This window comes from Ammodytes marinus (genome assembly GCF_949987685.1).
Source record: "Ammodytes marinus genome assembly, chromosome: 3".
NCBI classification, from domain to species: Eukaryota; Metazoa; Chordata; class Actinopteri; order Uranoscopiformes; family Ammodytidae; genus Ammodytes; species Ammodytes marinus.
The window spans coordinates 18,280,006-18,300,333 of NC_137232.1; the positions used below are offsets into that span (position 1 = coordinate 18,280,006).

At 41.9% G+C, this 20,328-nt stretch overlaps 1 protein-coding gene across 1 annotated transcript in view; it reads left to right on the forward strand.

Moving 5' to 3' along the window:
- traf4a (tnf receptor-associated factor 4a) overlaps positions 1 to 20,328 on the forward strand; it is a 36,638-nt gene that overhangs the window by 6,748 nt on the left and 9,562 nt on the right. Inside the window, exon 2 of the mRNA XM_080053935.1 lies at positions 18,068 to 18,119. Within this exon, the coding sequence (XP_079910061.1) occupies positions 18,068 to 18,119 (52 nt within the window). The remainder of the gene's footprint in view (positions 1 to 18,067; positions 18,120 to 20,328) is intronic.

Below are 20,328 nucleotides of genomic sequence, written 5' to 3' on the forward strand. Positions count from 1 at the left end.
TTATTCTAGCAGTATAGTGACTATAGTTACTGAAGGTTCCTGAACTCATCACATCACGCTCATGGACTTTGAAACTAATGACTGCATGTAAAGTCACTGATCTTTAAAGTTTAACGTGGCTGTTTACTTCCTGCCGCCTCAAAACATTTTACTCTCTGAATTAGGAGTAAGAGTTCGTGCAGCAAGCCACCACAGTCACACGAAGCCTGTCTTATTCGCTTTATTCAAAATGTGGACATTGACTCATGGACTTGGTTCAGTTCAGGCATCATGGAATGCGTCTGCAGCTAACAAATTTCATTACTGATTAATCTGCCAATGGCTATAAGTCCCAAATGAATCAATGTGTCATTGTGTCGATAGGATATGAGAAAAGTAGATTAACTGTTTTATCAAATAAACTGTTGATACCCCATAGATATTAAGTTTCCAATTATAGAAAACAAAGAAAAAGCAGCAAACTCTCACGTTTGAGAGTCAATAACTATTGAATGTTTGATAATTTTTGCTAAAAATTGCTTAAAGGTTGAACGTCGGCTTTGTTATGTACAATGACATTTATTTTATTTGGACGCTGTTAAAATAACTGCACTAAGCTTAAAATGAAAGCCTGGGAGCGGGAACGTAATCCAAACAAACAACAGGAAACGACACTAAATCACATGAGTTTGATGGGTTTAAGGAAATGGATGTTGACATTCAATAGCCAGTAATTACACATGTTTAAAAAGGCTAGCATAAAAAAATGGAACTCATACTGCAGATTTGACCAACAACCTGGTTTAAAAATTAGTGCTAGCTCTCCCAACAGAAGGTAGATTATCAGATTATCAGATAAATCAGATTTTCGGACAAACAACGTGATACATGACAAGTGAGCCTGTGCAACTTTTCTTTACATGCACTGATTCACATGTAAACAAAAAGTCCACTTTCCCACTATGCTCCCAAGCCGTGAAAGCATGAGGCAGAATAAGAGTCGAGACGCCTTTTCCCAGAGACAGACAGACGACAGACAGACAGACAGACAGACAGACAGACAGACAGACAGACAGACAGACAGACAGACAGACAGACAGACAGACGTTAGCCGGCCTCTTTCAGGATAAGGTAATTTGGGTGGATCTCCTGTGAGGAAGCGGAGGGTTTACAAGCTTTAGAGATGCAGCTGTGATGATGAAATCACTGAGAGAAAGTGCCCTGACCATTTCACACAGATGCAGAGGTCCCCCCCTCTGCTAGACACAGGGAATATGTTATTATGACGCTCACTGTATTGTGACAGCTGCTTGCGTGAACGTAAACAAACGGCACCATCGCGTCCGAAGATGAAACTCTCAGAAGACGAGAGAGGGGCCGCTTAGAATCCTTGGGTTGATTTTCCTCATTAAGACGTTTTAACCTTATCGATGTGACAGGGCAGCTCTCCAAGTGCCTTCCAGGTCACATCTTCCCGTCTGCTGCACATGGAGGGTTATTAGGGACAGTCGGTTCCAGCATTATTCATTGCTTATGATAGTGCTTTGCAAAAGTGCCTGAGTTTGTTTGATTCACAAGCAAAAAAAAAGAAGGGAGACCAGAACACAATCCCAATCCTCAGACTTGTTCACTCCTGAGTGCTTTCTAAAAGAGCCCTCCTTGACTTCTACATGACCCACGACTGCTCGTCCAAATCAGTGACCACACGTGGCGTCTTTACGCTACTTAGTGGTGGAGAACGATGTAAAAGTTTAGACCAAAGGCAATTTGTGGTCCATGGAAAGTCTTTATGCCGTGACTCAACTTCCATTCACCTGAATTACGCTCGCAGAGAACAGCTTCAATAACTGTTAGTGCAATTACTGTTTGACTTCATGTTTAAGGAAGAGCCAAACTTGTCATTGCAGGCACTTTGGTTTGCTGTTGAGTATTTTGTCATAGACTGTATAATAAAGGAAAGGTATCTCTGTCAAAATGAGGAAACACGTTTGGGGGAATTTAGGCAATCAAAATCATATCAAATGACGACTACACAGTAGTAGCAGAAGCCGTGTGCTGCAGCCGCCCTATAGGAGCCAGTTATGGACATGCCTCAACTTGCCCTCCTCTATAAGAGCTCCTTTTAAAAATGAATCTCCCAACCGTTTGGGCCAAACAAAGAAGGAAAACATTCCAGCTATGCAGCGAAGCACCTTGCCCCTCACCACCACCGCGGGAGCATGCTGGGACCAAAGCAGTACAAACCCAGCCCTGCCACTGCTGGACGGCAGCCAATTGGCCCAGATCTGAACAGCATGGCTAGTGCATACACGTGCCACGGTATGCATGCTATTTGAAACAGCTTAGATAAAGGTATGTTTATCATAACGCTTGCACCAGAAAACATTCTAGCCCCTTCCACAGGTATAAGAGGGTTTGTAGTCTGGGTGTTAAACAGAAGATATTTGAGGCCCCTTTTTTCTTTTTTTGGTTCAAAACCATTTCAGCACTCAGTCTGGCTTCATCTGCCCCCAACCCCCTCCTCCAATCTGTTTATGTTGAGCACGGGTCACTGGATCAGCCAGGAAGCCGTCAGACCCTGTGTGCATATGCGTATATGACAACACACACACATGTTCACACTCCCACATCATTTATTCCAGCAGGATGCTTTTTTTGTTTTTACGATTTGCGTCAAATGTTGGTGCATAACTGAATTTCCTATAAGCAGCATCTTGAAATAACTCGGATCTGAAGAATGCAAAGTCAGACACCACCAAGGCGATCACACCATTGCAGCCGATTGACATGTTTCAGATGACATGTTTTACATGATTAGATGTTTTTGAATATCGATTAACCATTGGGTCAATTTCTCTGGAATGTTCATTTAAAGGGCCCAATGTCTTTAATAGTAATTTGCCTCAGTGGGCTTTAAAACTGATCAAACCGATGATAATGTGTGATTATTCCCACAAACCTATAGGGAACTGATTGAGAAAAGTGCCTTAATACAATGCATGCAACATGTTTATCGTAAACTGATCCTGAGGCAGTTTCACTTTATCACCGATCATCCAACTAAATGCAAGGTGCTAATGTGACACTCTTGGCAGCGGCTGTGTTTGCGTTGGTGAGTTGTCTTTCTAGTAGCGGGCAGCTGGATGTCCGCTGCAGTGGTTGCTGAGCTGACAGCTCGCCGGCATGTGAGGAATCTGTGTCTGAGGTCTGAAAGGAGAGCAGCTGGGAGCGGAGCACAGAGCACGGGGAAGTGGGCTACTATAGATGCAGAGGCACCTGTCCTCAGTGAAAGGCTCCTCTGTAGAGCCCAAACAGGTGTCGCTGGAGAAGTTAAGCCCTTCACTCAAAGAGAAGCACACTGAATTATAGTCATTTATCCACAGGGCCCCTCCGTCAATGTTAAGGTCATTACCCAGTTGCCCCTGTGTCTTTCCCAAGCGATGAGCGCTTCCTTCCTGCCGTCAAGAACTTCCTTCCTCTCTCTCTCTCTCTCTCTCTCTCTCCTCTCATCAGCTGGTCTGTTGTTTACTGTGGCGGTCCTTTAACCAAACAGCTCAATGAGTCTGTCAAGTACACTAACTCCCTTGTGTTGTGTCTCGGGCTCTCAGCTCATTCTCACATATGTCAACACGGAGTTAATGCTCTGAACCCTCCTTCCTCCTCCCAATGCACAAGTCAACTATTGATCCCATGAAAGGCGCCGCGCAGGAAGTCTCTGTGTCAGGTGCAACGTCCAGATGGATCATTCAGGCCATTCGTAGGATGAGGGAGCGCTTGTTTTTCTTGACTTTCTCAGCCCACCCACCACGGAAATGCAACGGGATAGGCTCATTGTTATGGTGGGCCGTGATTGACTTTGTATATTAATCTGCCTATCCCTTTCTAGATCATTTGGCTAATCGTTTAATGAAGACTTCTTCAAATTGGTTGCAGTAGCAACCAAATTAAATGAATGTTTCCTCTACAAGCGACAAAATGAATTGAAAACAAAACTAGATAGTACATAAACATCTGGTAAATCACAGGTCTGGTGGCAGAAAGTAACTAAGAAATGAACTGAGTGCAGGCTGACAACTTTCAAAGAAGGAGCATTCTAAGTGACGTATTCTTGTATGAGTGGGTGACATCTCTATTTGTTGCCAATCCCTCTTTATATTCTATTATTCTTATTATCATTATTGCTACACCTGTTTTATGCGCTGATTGAATTATTTTCCCATTTATCTCATTGTTGCTCCCGGCAACAAGGGCTGTTGAAGAATTCATGCTCTAGGAACAATGCAGCCAAGGCATTTTGAAACAAAGGAAGGCGATTTGACGTCAGCACCTCGCCCCGCTGAACAAAGAAATCGCATCCACAAAGCAAGTGGACAACTGCAGGAGGCACAGCTCAGTCAGTCAGAGGATGGCACGTGCACTGCAGGCCGGGGGCAGTTCTTTGTTGTTTATGGACTTTATCTACATGTGATCTTCAGAGATTCAGACTGATAAGGCCAAACAGCAGCCTGTAGCATGCCTGACATGTGTCTACAGCAGCTGATAATATTAGCAATGTGAATGGATTGTTTATTTTTTGTGAATTAGTGCATGTGTCCATGTGTGCTCATTGTCTGCCAACTGCTCCCTCTGTCTCCCTCGCACTCACACAAACTCACATGCACACACCTACCTAATAAGCACTCACCTTCCCTCCCCGTTACCATGGACACAAAAGCGCAGGACCTAAAATTGCCTCTGCCAGTTTATAATGTGCACACCTCGCAGACTGACAAATCAGAGTTTTCATCTGCAGTTCAATGGAAAGCCAGAAGCAAAGGATTTTTTGCATTATTTAATGCTGTTTTCCCTTTTAGGATATCTATAAGGGGAAAGTGAGGCGTCAATTTGAAAAGCTTTTGAAGGTTCTAGGGAAGCATGTAGGTAGGAAGTTAAGACAAGTCTGAGAGGGAGAACAAAGTTGTTTCAGTGTTTCTGCCCGAGAGGAACACGACTGACTCATGACACATCAGACTTGTGGTAGTGCTTCCCCGCACTCGTCGCTGTGATAACGGTGAATCACAGCGAGGCAGGTCACAGGGTTTGACAAGGGAGAGACCAAATCATTATCCTATACCTCCACTCTGCACCATCTCCAGTTCACCATGACCCTCAGACAGTCTGCGGCACAGTTGCAGCCATGCGGACACTACTAATGTGCTTATCAGTTTAGCATCATTTAGAACAACCTGTGAGGTTTGAGTCATTGTGTTTAAAAACACAATGACTCATTTAAAAAAAAAACTTAATGATTCTGTAAGATTGGACTCATTCCCCTCTAGCTAATTAATGAATGTGTCACATACGGCGTTGCACATTTTTCCTTTTTCTCCAAAGATGTTCTGTGGGATCGGTCTAAAATAACTCCCACACACACAGCAAAGCTGATAATGGTGTACCCACACCTGCTATCTGGCGCACACATAGCAGGTCAACTCGAAAGGTGTGTATGTGTGGAGGACTTATCTATGAAGGACAAGAAAGAAAAGACAGCTGGTTAATGACTGCAGAGCTGGTCTTTTTGGTGTTGGTAGCAGTTTGATAAGGGTTTGTGTTCAACGAATCAAACCAGGCCATCGTATCAGCTATGACCTACTGACAGGAAACAATGGTGGACGATCCTTTTCTCCAGAGTTATACACGGAGCAGACGTAGGCCGAGGTCCATCATAAATATAGACACAATTTTAACCCAGCTTTCAGAGAATCTGCAAAAGAAAATGCAAATTAACACATTTGAATCCAGTACAGTAAAATGTTACTTTTACTGTGACGTGACTTCCAGTTAGGGTTTTTCCCACATGCACAAATTGAAAAATGCACGTGAACACAGATGGCTGAACCCTTAGACATTCACCTTTTGAACGGTGTTACATTACGTGCTGCAAGCAATAAAAATAAAGAATGCTTTAGTGAATTTTTTAAAAATGATACGCAAATGATACTTTGTAGATTTTTTGTGTTCTTAATTCCTTTTTCCGGTCGCACGGGGTGAACAGGTGCAAGTGAATGTATAGTGATCCGTTGTCTGTAAGTTGTCACCAGATGTTGGAGTGATCATCTGCACTGCCCACCTGCTCTTGCTGGTCGCAGTGCAGAAATGCAGTGAGATGATCTGAAGTGATCGCACTCTGGACTTTGTTGCATTTCAGTGTGGATGCAGACTTGTTTTCCTTCTGAGTTTGATTGTAAAAAATGTTTTGCTCCACATGTTGTCAAGAATGAGATTCACTATTTTATTATTATTATTATTATTATTATTATTATTATTATTATTATTATTATTATTATTATTATTATTATTATTATTATTATTATTATTATTATTATTATTAATAATAATAATAATAATAATAATAATAATAATAATAATAATAATAATAATAATAATAATAATAATATATATATATATATATATATATATTTTTTAATTTTTTTTTGCCCAATGATGGTATCCGTGCTGGGGGATGGTTCCTTCCTCTACGGATCTTTCCCCGGAAGGCATACAGTCTTCTTTGTCTACCATCGGCTTTGGCGTCAAGACAAGACTCCATAAACGAGTGAAGTGAAGTCATCCGCTTAAGGATTGCCATATAATATAATGTGATTCATGATGAGGGCATGCAAAGCAGCAGCTCGTCCTTTTACCTCTCCTGGTGCCAAGGTCTCATGTGTCTATAGGTGCTCTGGTGAAACCTTAACCTCTAAGTGGCCTCTGATTGATGCCTTGCCTCTGGTGGCCGGGAGCGGGGTAAATCCACTATAAAGAGAAGCTGTCCCTCTTGGCTTCTGGCCTGGGTGAAACCGATCTTGGCGATTGTGAGACTCATAAAACAAACCCCACGGAGAGGTCGTAACGCAGGAATAATGAGCCGCTAGGACCAGCTAACAAGCCACTGGCATATTCCTCCCCATTCTTCCACAGGAGTTAAGACTGTCTTGCCAAAAAAAAGAGATTTTGACAGTCTATTTGCAATGAAATATACTCCATTTATTTTAAGGCAGAAGCTACTGACTGATTTTACTATATGGGATGACCTCATACACAAGTCACCATTGGTTAAAGTAGCATGAAACCTCTGTATTTGAAATCCTCTTTAATAATGTTATGGCTTTCTAACACAAACGCCTTGTGGGATTTTGTGTCCAGATGTATTTTTTGTATTTCATTTTTATTACTGTGAGGGAGGATAGTATATAGCTCAAACATGTTTACAGCAAAATTGCATCTTCGGATGCATGAACGTAAGCCATACAGAATCTTTTTTTACGTGAAGGACTGATTCATCTGGTACCATCCCAACTAATCACAGAAAGTGTGTTAAAAGTAAAATGCTTATCTCTGGATTTACCGGGCATCAACCTCTTAACCTCCTTACCAACCATCTGTCAGATATTCTGGCCAACAACAATACCCAAGCTCAGTCACATGTTTATAAAAACATATAAAATACCCCCCTGAAACCTGTAGGAATATTTTGACAATTTCAGAAATGCGCTCTCTTTGCGAAGAGTCCGATAAGATTGATACCATTTCCATATCTGTCAGCTAAATATGAAGCTAGTGTTACAGCCAGTCAACCTATTAGCTGAGTTTAGCATAAAGTCTGGAGACAGGCTTTTGTACGGATTAAACAAACAAGATATTATGTTGTTAATTAGTGAGCTTGACAGGGATTTGCAGGGGGATTTTGTTACCTTTGGACAGAGCCAGGCTTGCTGTTTAGCTAAAGATGGCTGCAACTCTGTATTTAGTAGACATGCCTGTATATGAGAATGATGTGAATCTTTTTTTCAAACTCCAAGAAGCGATCAGCATGTTTTCCAAAATGTCCAAACATTTTATCAGTTAACAAGAAATACCTCAAACTAAACGCCTGCACTTTAGAAAGTTTGTGTTTTCTGCTGGAATTCACACACTGATTGAAAATGCATTACATCTTTGTTTCTCTTATTTTGATAGACAGCTTGTAAAATGGCCCAAAGTGCATTGCTGCCTCAACACTTAATTATTGTACTAATGCTGTATTAATGCTGTGATTTCATGCTGTGCTTTTTGATGATTGTGACTCCAATAGCTGATTCATTAATGCTGGTTGAAGGGGGAAAAAAACTAGGTGTATGTGTGTAGTGCTGCTTCTCCAACACCATATGCATAGAGTTGGCAGGCAGCTCTGTTTTTTAATAGGCCAGGCAATGCCTTGCCAATCTCAGAGCCCCTCTGTCCAGTGTAGGCATTCCACAGGATTAGTGTGGCAGCGACGCAGCTCCTCGAAGCCAGCCGTGGTCGCTGCAGATCGGCCTTTTGAGCAGAAATTTGCCCTCTCTGAGTCTGAGCTAAAATTAGACCTACCATCTGTGATTTTAAAAAGCAAAAATTCACACATATCTGGAGAAATGTGTAGCTTGTATCTGCTTCCATTTGGGCCAAATTGGTGAATCCAATTGATCCCTCTCTGTTGTTCCTTCGCAGCATTTGAATATCTTCGCAAATGTGTGTCAATGGGTAGTAAAATGGAGAGTGGGGTATTTCACACCTACAGCGACCTTGACGGCAGCCTTTATCACCTTTTCACAGGCCAGCAGGTCCTTCTCACATGGTCGACATGTTATAGCTCAGGACTTTCATTGATCTGCGGCTGCAGTCCTCCACCCTTCCCGCGCCTCCACAAACCCCCTTCAACCAGATCAAACGTAAAGCTGCTCCTTTCAAGCCCTCATTTCCTTTTATGTGCGGCAGTGTAGACCCTCATGCGTTTGAAAACGCCTACATTATGGTGGCCTCTTTTTCGTCTTTTTTATGCTGTGTGTACTGCATGGGTGAGGTCATGCATGAGCCCAGCTCCTGGTGCAATTGATGGGACAGACCATCCCCCCCCCCCATCAGCATCAGTTAATGAAAGTGGATTGATTTTCCTATTCCTCCTGCGTAAAGTCAGTTTATAATCTGGGGGATGAAATTGACCAGGAACACAAAAGATCTTACTGCATTATATTACATTTGTAGTTTTATTTATATGATTGCTTGCTTGTCATATGCAGCAGTAGAAAAACACCCTTAGTTGTACGAAACTGCATAACCGAGACTGAAGCCATATCATTACAGTGTTTTCCATTCAACGGGGTGTAAAAGTGCGACATTTTAGGAGTTGAGTTTATTTTCTTTGGAGACAGCGAGTCTGGTTACTTTTACATCCAACAGAATCATATTAGCAGCACCATTTTAAAGCTCAATATTAAACATGTTATATCTTGTTAGGTTTTTATTAACAAACCAAACTAGCTGCTGTCGCTAGCTCTATATTTATCAGGCTGGCATGAGAGTCGTGTCATTACTTGTCTTTGCCAAACATCAAATAAGCACATGTCCCAAACTATTCCTCCTGACTCACACCAGTAATATTATGGAGAGGAACGCCTGCACAACATGAATATGATGAGGGCTATAAAGTCAGAAACAAACCAAGAAGAGCTTAGCATTTCATGTTACAACCCGCCCCTCTCCGATAAAGACTCTCCATGTCAAAGCCCGATCACACTGATGGAAGGAGACGGTTCGAGGGGATTATAAATACTTGCAAACGCTGCCTCTCCTCCTCACACACTTAAGGATGGATTATGGCATCTTGCAGACATGCGCTCAGCCTGCAGATGGCTTCTCCTGTTCCCTCTGACCCTCCCTCCATTTATCCATCCTTCCTTCCTCTCCTCCTCTTCTCTTTGTTTCTGTCTACAGCTTCTTCAGTGACAGGTGGATCTTTCCTATTACTTTCTTTCTTTCTTTTTGCTATCATGGCAGGGCTGCGCCTCTGGCAATTTGATGAGTCATCGTCTTAATTGCACACAAATTTCAAACTGACAAGCTGCTTTTTATAATCACAAAGGCAAATGTGATCCGGTATTCTGGCAAAATGTAGATTTTCTTTAGTGTTAATACATTCTTCTTTCACTGACATCAACAGTCCAGTTTATTGTGTTGTTGGTCTGCAGCTATTTGTGTGATGAGATTCAAAATATTCATCCTATGCCAAAAGATTATCTGGGATTATGCCCAGGTATAATGTAACAAATTAGCAAATTTGGTTCCAAATACATTCAGTATTTGCTTGCTCTAACTCTAATCTCTTGCCATTATGATAAGAGTTTTGGTGTTGTTGCCAGGTTGAAATATTTGCAACATTTCTCAGGGTCCTTAAAACAACGTACAGTAATATTACTCTCTATCTGCCGCTGGTGCTATTGCAGACAGCTGACATTTGTGCTAAACAAACTAAGAATTTGTTAACCTTTGGAAGCTTAAGAGCTGTATGAACTCGCTCACAGATGGCTTGTGCCCACAAATGTCAGCACAGTGAGGTGAACTGCAAGGAGAAACGAATATCATTACGTAAGCGATGATGGGATGAGCGAGGGCTGGCCTCAGGTGTCCTGACAGTCAGGATCCACAGTCTATATATTCTGAGCTCATGAAATTATCTCTCGCATGCTTGGGATTATTATTAAAGAGAGGACACAAAATCCCAGTAGCCTAAAAAAAAACCTGCTTTCACATTTTGTAAGTCGTGTCAGTGTGGCAATCCTCCATAATAAAACCATCCTTTTTAATGGGTTTTCTATCTTGGTCCCAGTTACATGAGGTGCTGCTGATGATGAAGCCAGGGAAAGAGGCCAAACACACACACACACACACACGCACACACACACACTACCGTAGCCTTTCTTCCACTTGCATCATTTTTCTCCTGCTTTGGCAGAGCAACACAATACAAAAATAGTATGTATCTAGATAAAGAGGCATAATACAATAGAGATTTTAAACTGGCCCCAAAAGTATAGCTTTGCTTGATTTATATGAATGTGTAATCACGATTGGAAGCGCTTTAATTTTCCGCCTGTCTCTTTAGGGGTTGTCTCACACGGAGTCAGATGTGATTTATTCCTGTCTTGCTGATGACCATGACCTGCAGACTGTCAGCCATTGTTACTTCATACCAAACAGCTGCCAGTGGCTGTTAGTGGCGAGCGTATAGGCAGTCGGATGGGGTTTTTCAGGTGTCATATTCTGGACGGGCTTGTGCTACAAACAGCTTGCCGTATTGTAGAAATATATATTTTAAAAGTTGAATCATATCCTGTTTGTACTGGAGACTACAATTAACAAGACAATTAGGAATTTATCTCTGTCTTCGGTAGTTTCTGGGGAAATAAAAGTCTGTGTTTCAGTCTAATTTACTGACTTTCTTTCTAATGGCTCCTCTATTAGCTGTGAAAAAAAGCCACCAAATTACTGAAACGACCCCTGTGTTTGGTGAAATATGGTCAGTAAGTAATGGATTTAACAAGATAGAACAGAGCAGATTGGAACAAGATGAAGCACACAGACGACCTTTAATAAATTCGATATAATTACAGGACGACGGCAGGTCGTACCAGTCCCATAAAATAGAAAAGATGCCGTCTGTTACGTCTCTTTTGTCAAAGATTTATCTATCCACTACTTACAGTAACTGGCTGAAAGGTCTTTCTCTGTGCTGGAAGGACAATATGTCACTAAAGATAAGATAAGGTTCCTGTGAATCATCGGGGGATATCTGTAGCAACCAGTTTCGTCAGTTTTTGTGATTGATAGAAGTTTTATGAAAAATTGATTTTGAAATATGATTATCTTCTTCATCAATCGATTGTTTGGTTGGTGTAACATCAAAAAAACTGTAATAACAAGCAAAGTTATCAAATGTTTTATTTTGTCCGCTGCATTAGAAGGCATCTTGTTCATAGACAATCCTTTTTAGAGGGGTGGTAGAAGATCATCTCAGCACAAATGTCAGACAGGTCTTATTATTCACAATATAATCTCTAGCCCACCACATGTATTTATATCATAGGTATTAAATCCCACACAAGAAGCTGTCCCACACAGGAAGTCTGTCAAGGAGCAGCAGTCGATCCACCTGTGGGCCAGTGTGTCATCGCGCTCTGTGAAAGAAAGCGCTGCTCCTCCCTTTTCAGATAAATGAGAGAGGCTGCAGAGAGCTCCCTCGGCTCAAAGCCAAATGGGCCGTGGGCGGAGGGAGGGAGGGAGGGGGAAGGGGGAGGGGGGGGGGGGGGGTGAAGGAGAGAGAGAGAGGAAGGGAGGGAGGGAGGGAGCTCTGTGCTGAAGGTGTATCACGTTCCACAGGTGGAGACGCCACCCAGCCACCACTCTGCTAAATTGAGGGGTTGCTTGCTTTAGTTAAAAAAAATATATCCAGTTTTAATACACAGCCTTGACTCTTTTTAAATGGGCATGTTGCTTGCTACGATGGCCCCCCTTTGTCTGTATACCCTTTGTGTACATAACCGTTTACAGAGCCTACGCCATGTATTAACATCAGCTTTGAGGATTTTGAGGAGATATTCACTGTATGTATGCTGAACAAGCATTCTCCAGAATTGCTGACTCCTTTTTGTTAATGGTCTTAATCCAGCTAGGAAAAGCTTCTGCAGTCCAAAACAACTTTCTGCAGCTATATAGTTGAGGTAGTAGTACTAGTTTTGTTCATACTGTGCAAACCTAACTATAGAAAATAAGATGACAGTGCACATACAGAATTAGTTTTGTTCTGGAGTGGATGTACACTATTGTTCCAAATGGCTCGAGCTACAGAAATGAAAGAGCTCCTCGCAGGCAGATCCTCAATGTTCATTTGGAAGAAATTAAAACTAATTGTGGGTTATGGGGGAGACGGTTCCAGAGACAGCTGGGAAAACATACAAAATAAACTATTAGATCTTTTGGAAAAACATTTAGCTTTCTCTTTGAGAAGTTACCCTAATTAAAGTGCAGCAGATGTCCAAAGTCACACAAAATTGTAATGTTTGTAAAAAACGGCACAGTAGCCTGATTTACTTCTGCTTCTAAGTGTCAGTTTGTCTGGAACTATACATGCAGTAGTCCATGAGTGTTAGCACAGAGTAATGTAGTGTAGCTGCAGTACTTTGTCTTCTTTTTTCAGGACAGTGATGGTTTAGTTTTGTGTTATTTGAGTTACCAACAGAAGATTATCATTAAAGTAACAGTTTGACATGTTTGGAAATGCGCTTATTTGCTTTCTTGTCCAGTTAGATGAGAATAGTGATGCTTCTCTCTTGTCTGTTTAAAAAATATATACAGTTGTGTTCAAAATAATAGCAGTGTGTTTTAAAAAAGTGAGGCAAGATCAAAATCCGTATCATAGCTTTTATTTCCAAACATGCAAATGCATTGGGGACATTGCACATTCTATTCCAAATCCAAATATGAAGAAACTTGTCAAATGTTTCTTAATCTTTACAGAAAGTGAAGAAAAAGGAATATTAGACTGTTAAAAAAATAGCAGTGTCTGCATTTTTCTTTACAACTCAAACATTTACTTTATCAATTGAAAAATGAAGCATGAAGATTTAGCTTTCCTATGAATCACTGAACTAATATTTAGTTGTATAACCTCTGTTTCTGAGAACTGCTTCACATCTGTGTTGCAGGGAGCCGACCAACTTATGGCACCTGTGAACAGGTGTTTCAGCCCAGGACGATTGGACTACATTCCACAATTCCTCTGCATTTCTTGGTTTTGCCTCAAAAACAGCATTTTTGATGTCACCACATAGGTTTTCTATTGGATTAAGATCCAGGGATTGGGCTGGCCACTCCATAACGTTAATCTTGTTGGTCTGGAACCAAGATCTTGTTCGCTTACTGGTGTGTTTGGGGTCGTTGACTCGTTGGAACACCCATTTCAAAGACATTTCCTCTTCAGCATAAGGCAACATGACCTCTTCAAGTATGTAATCAAACTGATCCATGGTCTGCGGCCCCTGTTCAAGCCACAGTACACTTTGAAGACAGTGAAGCATGGTGGCACAGACATGTTATGGGGATATTTCTCATACTATGGTGTGTCAGGTCTATTCCACAGCATGTCGTGAGCTATTTCTTAAATATATATGAAGTTACAGCCATACGATTTGCTGACAAAATGACAAAAGACTTGATTAATGAACCAATCAGCTTCAAAAAACATCAAGAAAACTTCCTGGACATCATACGGATGACACATGGAAGAATATCCTTCATACTCTTTAATATAATGTGTCTACAGTATAATACCCATTATTGTTCAAACTAGGAGGTTCAGAAGAAAGAAATCCAGACTGCTCCCAGTCTTATTCACACATACGTAGTCAAAACCAGATTAATTTCGGGGGACTATAGGAACTCTATCTGAGATTGAAACAAAATTCCCATTTCCCCCCCAAAACATCCTGCAAGGAGTTTAGTTTCAGCTGTGAGACCAAGAGCCAGCATGGAGGGCACCGGTGGAATTTATGGTTTTGTTTTTGTATATAAATGTTAATCCTGGTTATAACTTGAAAAGAGAAAAAGGGCTTAGCAAAAGGACCAACATGAAAGCTGGTAGTGAGCTACGGCTAAAGATAAGCAGGAGGTTGAGCCCAGGCTTGTGATGCTATCCGAGTGGATGAGAAAATGCCTCATGTGACAGAGGTCTGTTTAGAGTGTTAATGTGCCACAGACGTGACCTCTCTGAAGGCCTCATGCTTTTGATTTAGTTTGTTTAGTGTGCCTCAACAGCCCTGCCCGCTACAACGGCAAACACAGGGAGGTTTGTTTAGCAGTCTCTCTGTTAGTTAATGTAGAGCAGGCTTTCATGATGACTCTGTGCTCCTGGTTTGTGAGTATGTGTGGCCTGTAGGGCTGGTTCGCTGTCGCCTGAAAAACACGTGAGATTAAAACCTGAGGGATTTGGCCCCTTCTCACCGTCTGCCTGTCGCACAGTGACCAAGCTTGTTGTGACTGCTGTCCTCGTGGTGTCAGCAGGATGAATGGATGACAGTTTTAAAGAAGCTTTGAGGATGAGTGAAGAGAGAGAGAGAGGGCAGTAAGAGGGGAGAGGGATTTAGCGTCCAAGGCAGCGATGGGTTTGACCGTTAGGTGCATTTCACCTGCAGAGTAGGGAATGCATTTTCTACAAGCTATAACACAGTGATAATGTTCGTGCCCTTATCCAACAGTGAATTTGAGGTGATTTTAACCATGATCATCTCTGCAGCAGAGAAGCAGCTGTGCAGCCTCTCACACTATGACAGAAGGAGCCAATTAAATGTTAATGAGGTGATTGTATTATATGCTCTGCCGTCCGGTCTTAAGCTGCTCCCCAGTAACGTCTCCAACACTCAATTGTTTATCAGCCTCTTGCCCTGGATGTGCATCGACCAGTGTGTGAACTGCGATCAGAGGTCTGTGTTACACAAACATTTGTGTGAAACTTGTTTTGAAAGAGGTGCAAGTTGCCACTTGCAAAGAAAGTGTAGTAAACAAAGGTGTTTTCTTCTTTGGGCTTTGTGTAATAGTTGTGTTGTACTTGTAGTGACTGCTTTAGGGCGGTAGCCTACCTGATGAATATAACGTCTCTGCTTCTTATTTGATTAATGTAGCCTGCGGCTCAAGATGACATCTTCATGTTGCTTGTTTTGTCTGATCAACACTCAAAACCTAAAAATATCCACTTTTTTAATCGTATAAAAGAGCAAATCCTCCCATTTGAGAAAGCAAACATTTGGCATTTTTGCCTAATAAATGACTGAAATGGTCAATCGATTATCACCTAGGCCAAATGCATTTGTCAACTAAAGATTGTAAAATGATCTATATTTCCATTGATCATTGCATGAAACGCCTGACGAGCGAAAAACCATGCATGAGTCTACAGATTTCATTTAGTTAGTATTGTCACTACTACTAGAAAGCCCTCAATAGTCTGAGAAATTGTTAGTCAGTGTAGCTGGATGAGCTTGAACCGAATCTGTGTTGCACATCGGCCCCACCTTTCTCTGCTAATGTGCTGTCACAAAGCGGCAGCGAGTTGGACCCACGGACGGCCGAGAGAGTCGAGCGGTATTATCAGCAGTGGAGGCCGATAGCACGTTGTATGTGTGGCTGCGGGAGCTTTCTCTGCGACCCGGGCAGGAATTATCCTGACAGTCTGTGACTAGGCTCTTTTCGCCTGTCTGCCTCTCTGTGCGTCAGATACAGGGGCCCTGGCTAGATGGGGGGCCTCTGGCTGTCCCCTGTCCGGTGTTGTAGAGCCTGTCGCTTCATATCTCCTCTCGCTGTCCTACTATGGGACAGCCAGTACTCTCTACTTGCTCCCTCTCCACTATGTAAGATGATTCCTCTGTGATGCCGATGAGTCCTGTAAATGACTTCACACTGCACATGAGATGCTGACCTGGCTCTGCTTGCCTCTAATCGATTGACCCTATTTTAAAGCCCGTCATGGCTTGTTAATTGGTGTCCAGCTCCCTGCTGACACAGTGACCCTAATGGAAGAGAAGTACTGCTGTCTCGTCATGCATTAACCTCCCCCATTTTCATCAACCCTTCCTCCCTCCCTCTCCAGCCTATAACCTCTGCTCCCATCCCCCCCTCCACCCTATACCACACTCCCTGGTTCCATAGCAGCTGGGTAGACGGGACCAAGTGCACATGCTGTCCCCTCCTGTCACATGTCCCTTGTGCTTCTGGCAGACAGCCGTGGTCAGGTGACACTACAGCCGGCCAAATTAAAGCACCGAGGGGCAAACACTTTCTGTTTGCACACTGCTGTCCCTTAATTAATTTAAATATGATACAGGCATGGCCGCGGTTATGAGAGGCCTATCTTTACATGGCAGGTCGCATCATCAAGCCTTAGGGCTTGTGACTTTTGAACCAGGCACATTATTGAGCATCTCTCTCTTTTGGAGTTTCTGTCTATCTCATGTGAAAACAAAAGAAGATGAAGTAGACAAAGTAAGGGCTGCAGTTTAAGAGTAACTTTATTGTCAATCCAACTGCAGATATTTTTCCTTGATTGAGGCATAAATCCTTGAGGATCAGAGAGGCAAAACAATTCTAAATAATAGATCTTGAAATTAAGACAGTCTCTAAACGCATTGCTGATCCAGAAACAGCAGCGGGTCTCGAGACAGTTGTGACACCGAATGCCTATTCAGCCTTTTTCTCTGTAACCTGTCTGTAACTGGTGTGTCTGTATTGGTTTGATTTTTGGCTGCATGCTTACAGTAGATTCTATGTAGCAGCTCACCCCTAGTGGCTGCTGCCTCCATTATTTACAAGTGTGAATATTTCATGATGACATCAGGGTAGGGACTTTGCGTGAGGGCTGCTTTAATGAGAGGTGGCACTCGCACCCCCCCCCCCCCCCCAAAACAGGCCAGCGAGTGCTCCTCTGTGGCGCCACAAAAACTGCACGGGGGCCTGTAGTAAAAGGAGAGTTCAGGTCTTAGTTTGTGTTAAACTGCTGGAGGAGGAAAAGAGCAAAACACTCTTCTCACTCTTGCGCTTGCAAACGAATCGTCCTTTTGTTACTGAGGGAAAAGCCTTTCAGCAGGAAGGAAGGCGAGGTTTACACTGCGTTATTCTCTGACCAACAGAAGCCTGTTGAAACTGGCACATTGTCATTTAATCTGCGACATAAGGGCAAAAACAAAACACTTACTCTGAGCTGTGGTGGAAGTAGCTGAGTAGTGGATCATCAATCATCCCTCTATGTATTATAAATAAACCGATCGGGCTCCAACTTGTAGTTTTGTTCTTTGCAGTAATAAAAATCTGTGCAGACGAATCTTCTGAAGGGGAGAAGATGAAAGAGCCAAAGTCATTAAAACCAGAGTCTCCAAGATCTGTCTTTTATTGTGCACTGTGTGTGTGTGTGTATGGGAGTGTGTGTTTTTACGTCGCACAGTGTGATGAGTCAGTGAGCTTCTCATATTAACAGTGTTTGAAGAGACAGAATATATTTAAGGGCAGTGCAGCGCTGCCTGCTCGCACACACTGTCAAAGAATTGCCTTTGAGCTCTGTTTGTTTCAGTCAGGGACAGAGTTAGAAATCTCACCAAGAGCTGGATGGGATTTTAAAAAAATGGCCGACTGTGATTGTTCAGATGCTTGCAAACAGTCTAATTTTCTGTGATTCTAATATTAACAAAAGTTTTCTTCTGTTTTGTTGCAGTGAGGGCGTCTTCAAGTGTCCAGAGGACCAGCTGCCTTTGGACTATGCCAAGGTACAATAACACTCTCACATTCTCTACTCATCCAAAACTGATGGCTAAAGAGAAAAAGAATATATAACGTAATAGAACTGATACATTTTCTTCTGAAATGTGAAAAAAAACTAAAACAAGATTACACATGGAAGTGGCCTTGTGAGCGCTGTACTCTGAGCCATCGGCTAACATTTGCATGCTAACATGCACACAATAACATTCTGATGTTAAGCAGGTATCATGTTCACCTTTTAGCATATTCTAAAATTTTGCAAATTGGCTCCAAACACAAAGCACAGCTGAATCTGATGGGAATGTCATTAGTTTTGCAGGTCATAAACCAAATAATTGTAACAAATTCAAAAGTCACCTAATTAATGCGCTAGATGAAAAAAAATAAAATGTAAAGGATCACCAAAGTATTTACAACTTATTTTAAGGGAGACATGATGAGCATCCGTACCAAATATCATTTATTATTATTATTATTATTATTATTATTATTATTATTATTATTATTATTATTATTATTATTATTATTATTATTATTATTATTATTATTATTATTATTATTATGTTGATATTTAACTCAAAACCGCAAATGTCGCCATCTGGTATGCTGTAGGAAAAGCCAAATAATAATTTATTCGTCCTCTGGGTACCATAAGGATGGATTATCAACATCATGCTAATCCATCCTATAGTTGAACACATGTTTCAGCCTTAACCAGAGTGGTGGACTAACTGATAGACAGACTACAGGGTTCAACATAACTTTTTTTTCCTACTGGCCAGCCGGGCCAGTGGATCCGAGTTTTACTGGCCCCTTGTATATTTTCACTGGCCCTGCACACACTTTTTTTTCTTCTTAATTTAGTGTCAATAATTTTAATACCTGTTTTAGAAAAATAACCATATCTAAAGGGAATATCTATACTGTAACAGTATAGATATTCCCTTTAGATTTGGTTATTTTTCTTTTAGTTAATTATATGAAATGTTGATATTGCTCATACACATAATATAAAACCAGGCAAACATATTAAATTTGAAGCCTACAACTGAAAGTATGTTGAAAGAGTGGGCCAGTATTTTAAAGTCCAGTAGTTTGATGATTGTTTTTATTCTTGAATTTGGGCAGTTTAATGAATAGTTCACCTGCAGAAGTCATGTTCAAACATAAAAAAAAAAATAAGAGATGAAGGTCTGATCATTCTTTGTGGTGTGGTAGACTGTTTTTATTACTTTCTCTACTGCATATGCATTAGGGATGTGAATGTGTCGACCGAATGACCAGTTTTCCACTTGCGCTCAAGTTGACTTTAAAAATAGAATAGAAATCCGAAAATCAGTGGGTTATGCCGTTTTTTTTAATGGGAGATTTCACCGTGTACGAGTTCACGTCTGGTCGTGAGCGCGCTGCAGGAGTGTCACTTCTCCATGAAGTGTCAGCTTCACATATGAGTCCGGTGTGGGACCATTTTTTCAAACTATTGATAAAAAACAATGCAGGGCAAAATATGCAGCATAAGTTAAACGCTCGTCTAAGACTATGACGTTAAATCACCTTAGAAACACACAATGCCTTCGTCCGATCACAGCAGCGTTTCACCGTGTGATCTCGCCAGCGAGTGAGCCGCCGCGCAGATGAACTGTGGTTTGTGGCTAAAATAATAACCGGGGATATTCTCCCCGTTAGCGATTTCAATGGGAAAGACTTCCGCGATCTGATTGAATGTCTCGAGCCTGGAAACACAGTGCCAAACTGCGCGACTATAGGAACTGTACAGTGAGCGGAGTCCCTCCGTTCGTTTCTGTCTACAACCGACACAATCACCGGAGACGCATTCACAGCTTTTAAATAAAGCCTCTCATTTGTATTACCATTGGGGCTTGGATGCAAATACTGCTACATTACGGCGGCAGATAAAGGAAAAGCGCAGTTATCATTTTCTGCACCTCAACCTCTGCTGTTGGAAGAAAGAAAGGGGGCAGAGCAAGTCGATTGATTTGTCGACTCGCAGGCGGACGGTAGGCAGCTCTGCCAACGGAGCGAGAGTGCACCCGCTTGTTGCTCCGCCTGTCAAAACGCCCACGCATCGGTTGTCCACTGGCCTTTCATTAAACACTGCTTTCATTCCGACTCTCAACGCGCATTTCAATGAACCATGATGTAGTCTACAAAAAGATACTGGCCAATCAACTTTCCCTGCATATGATTTTACTG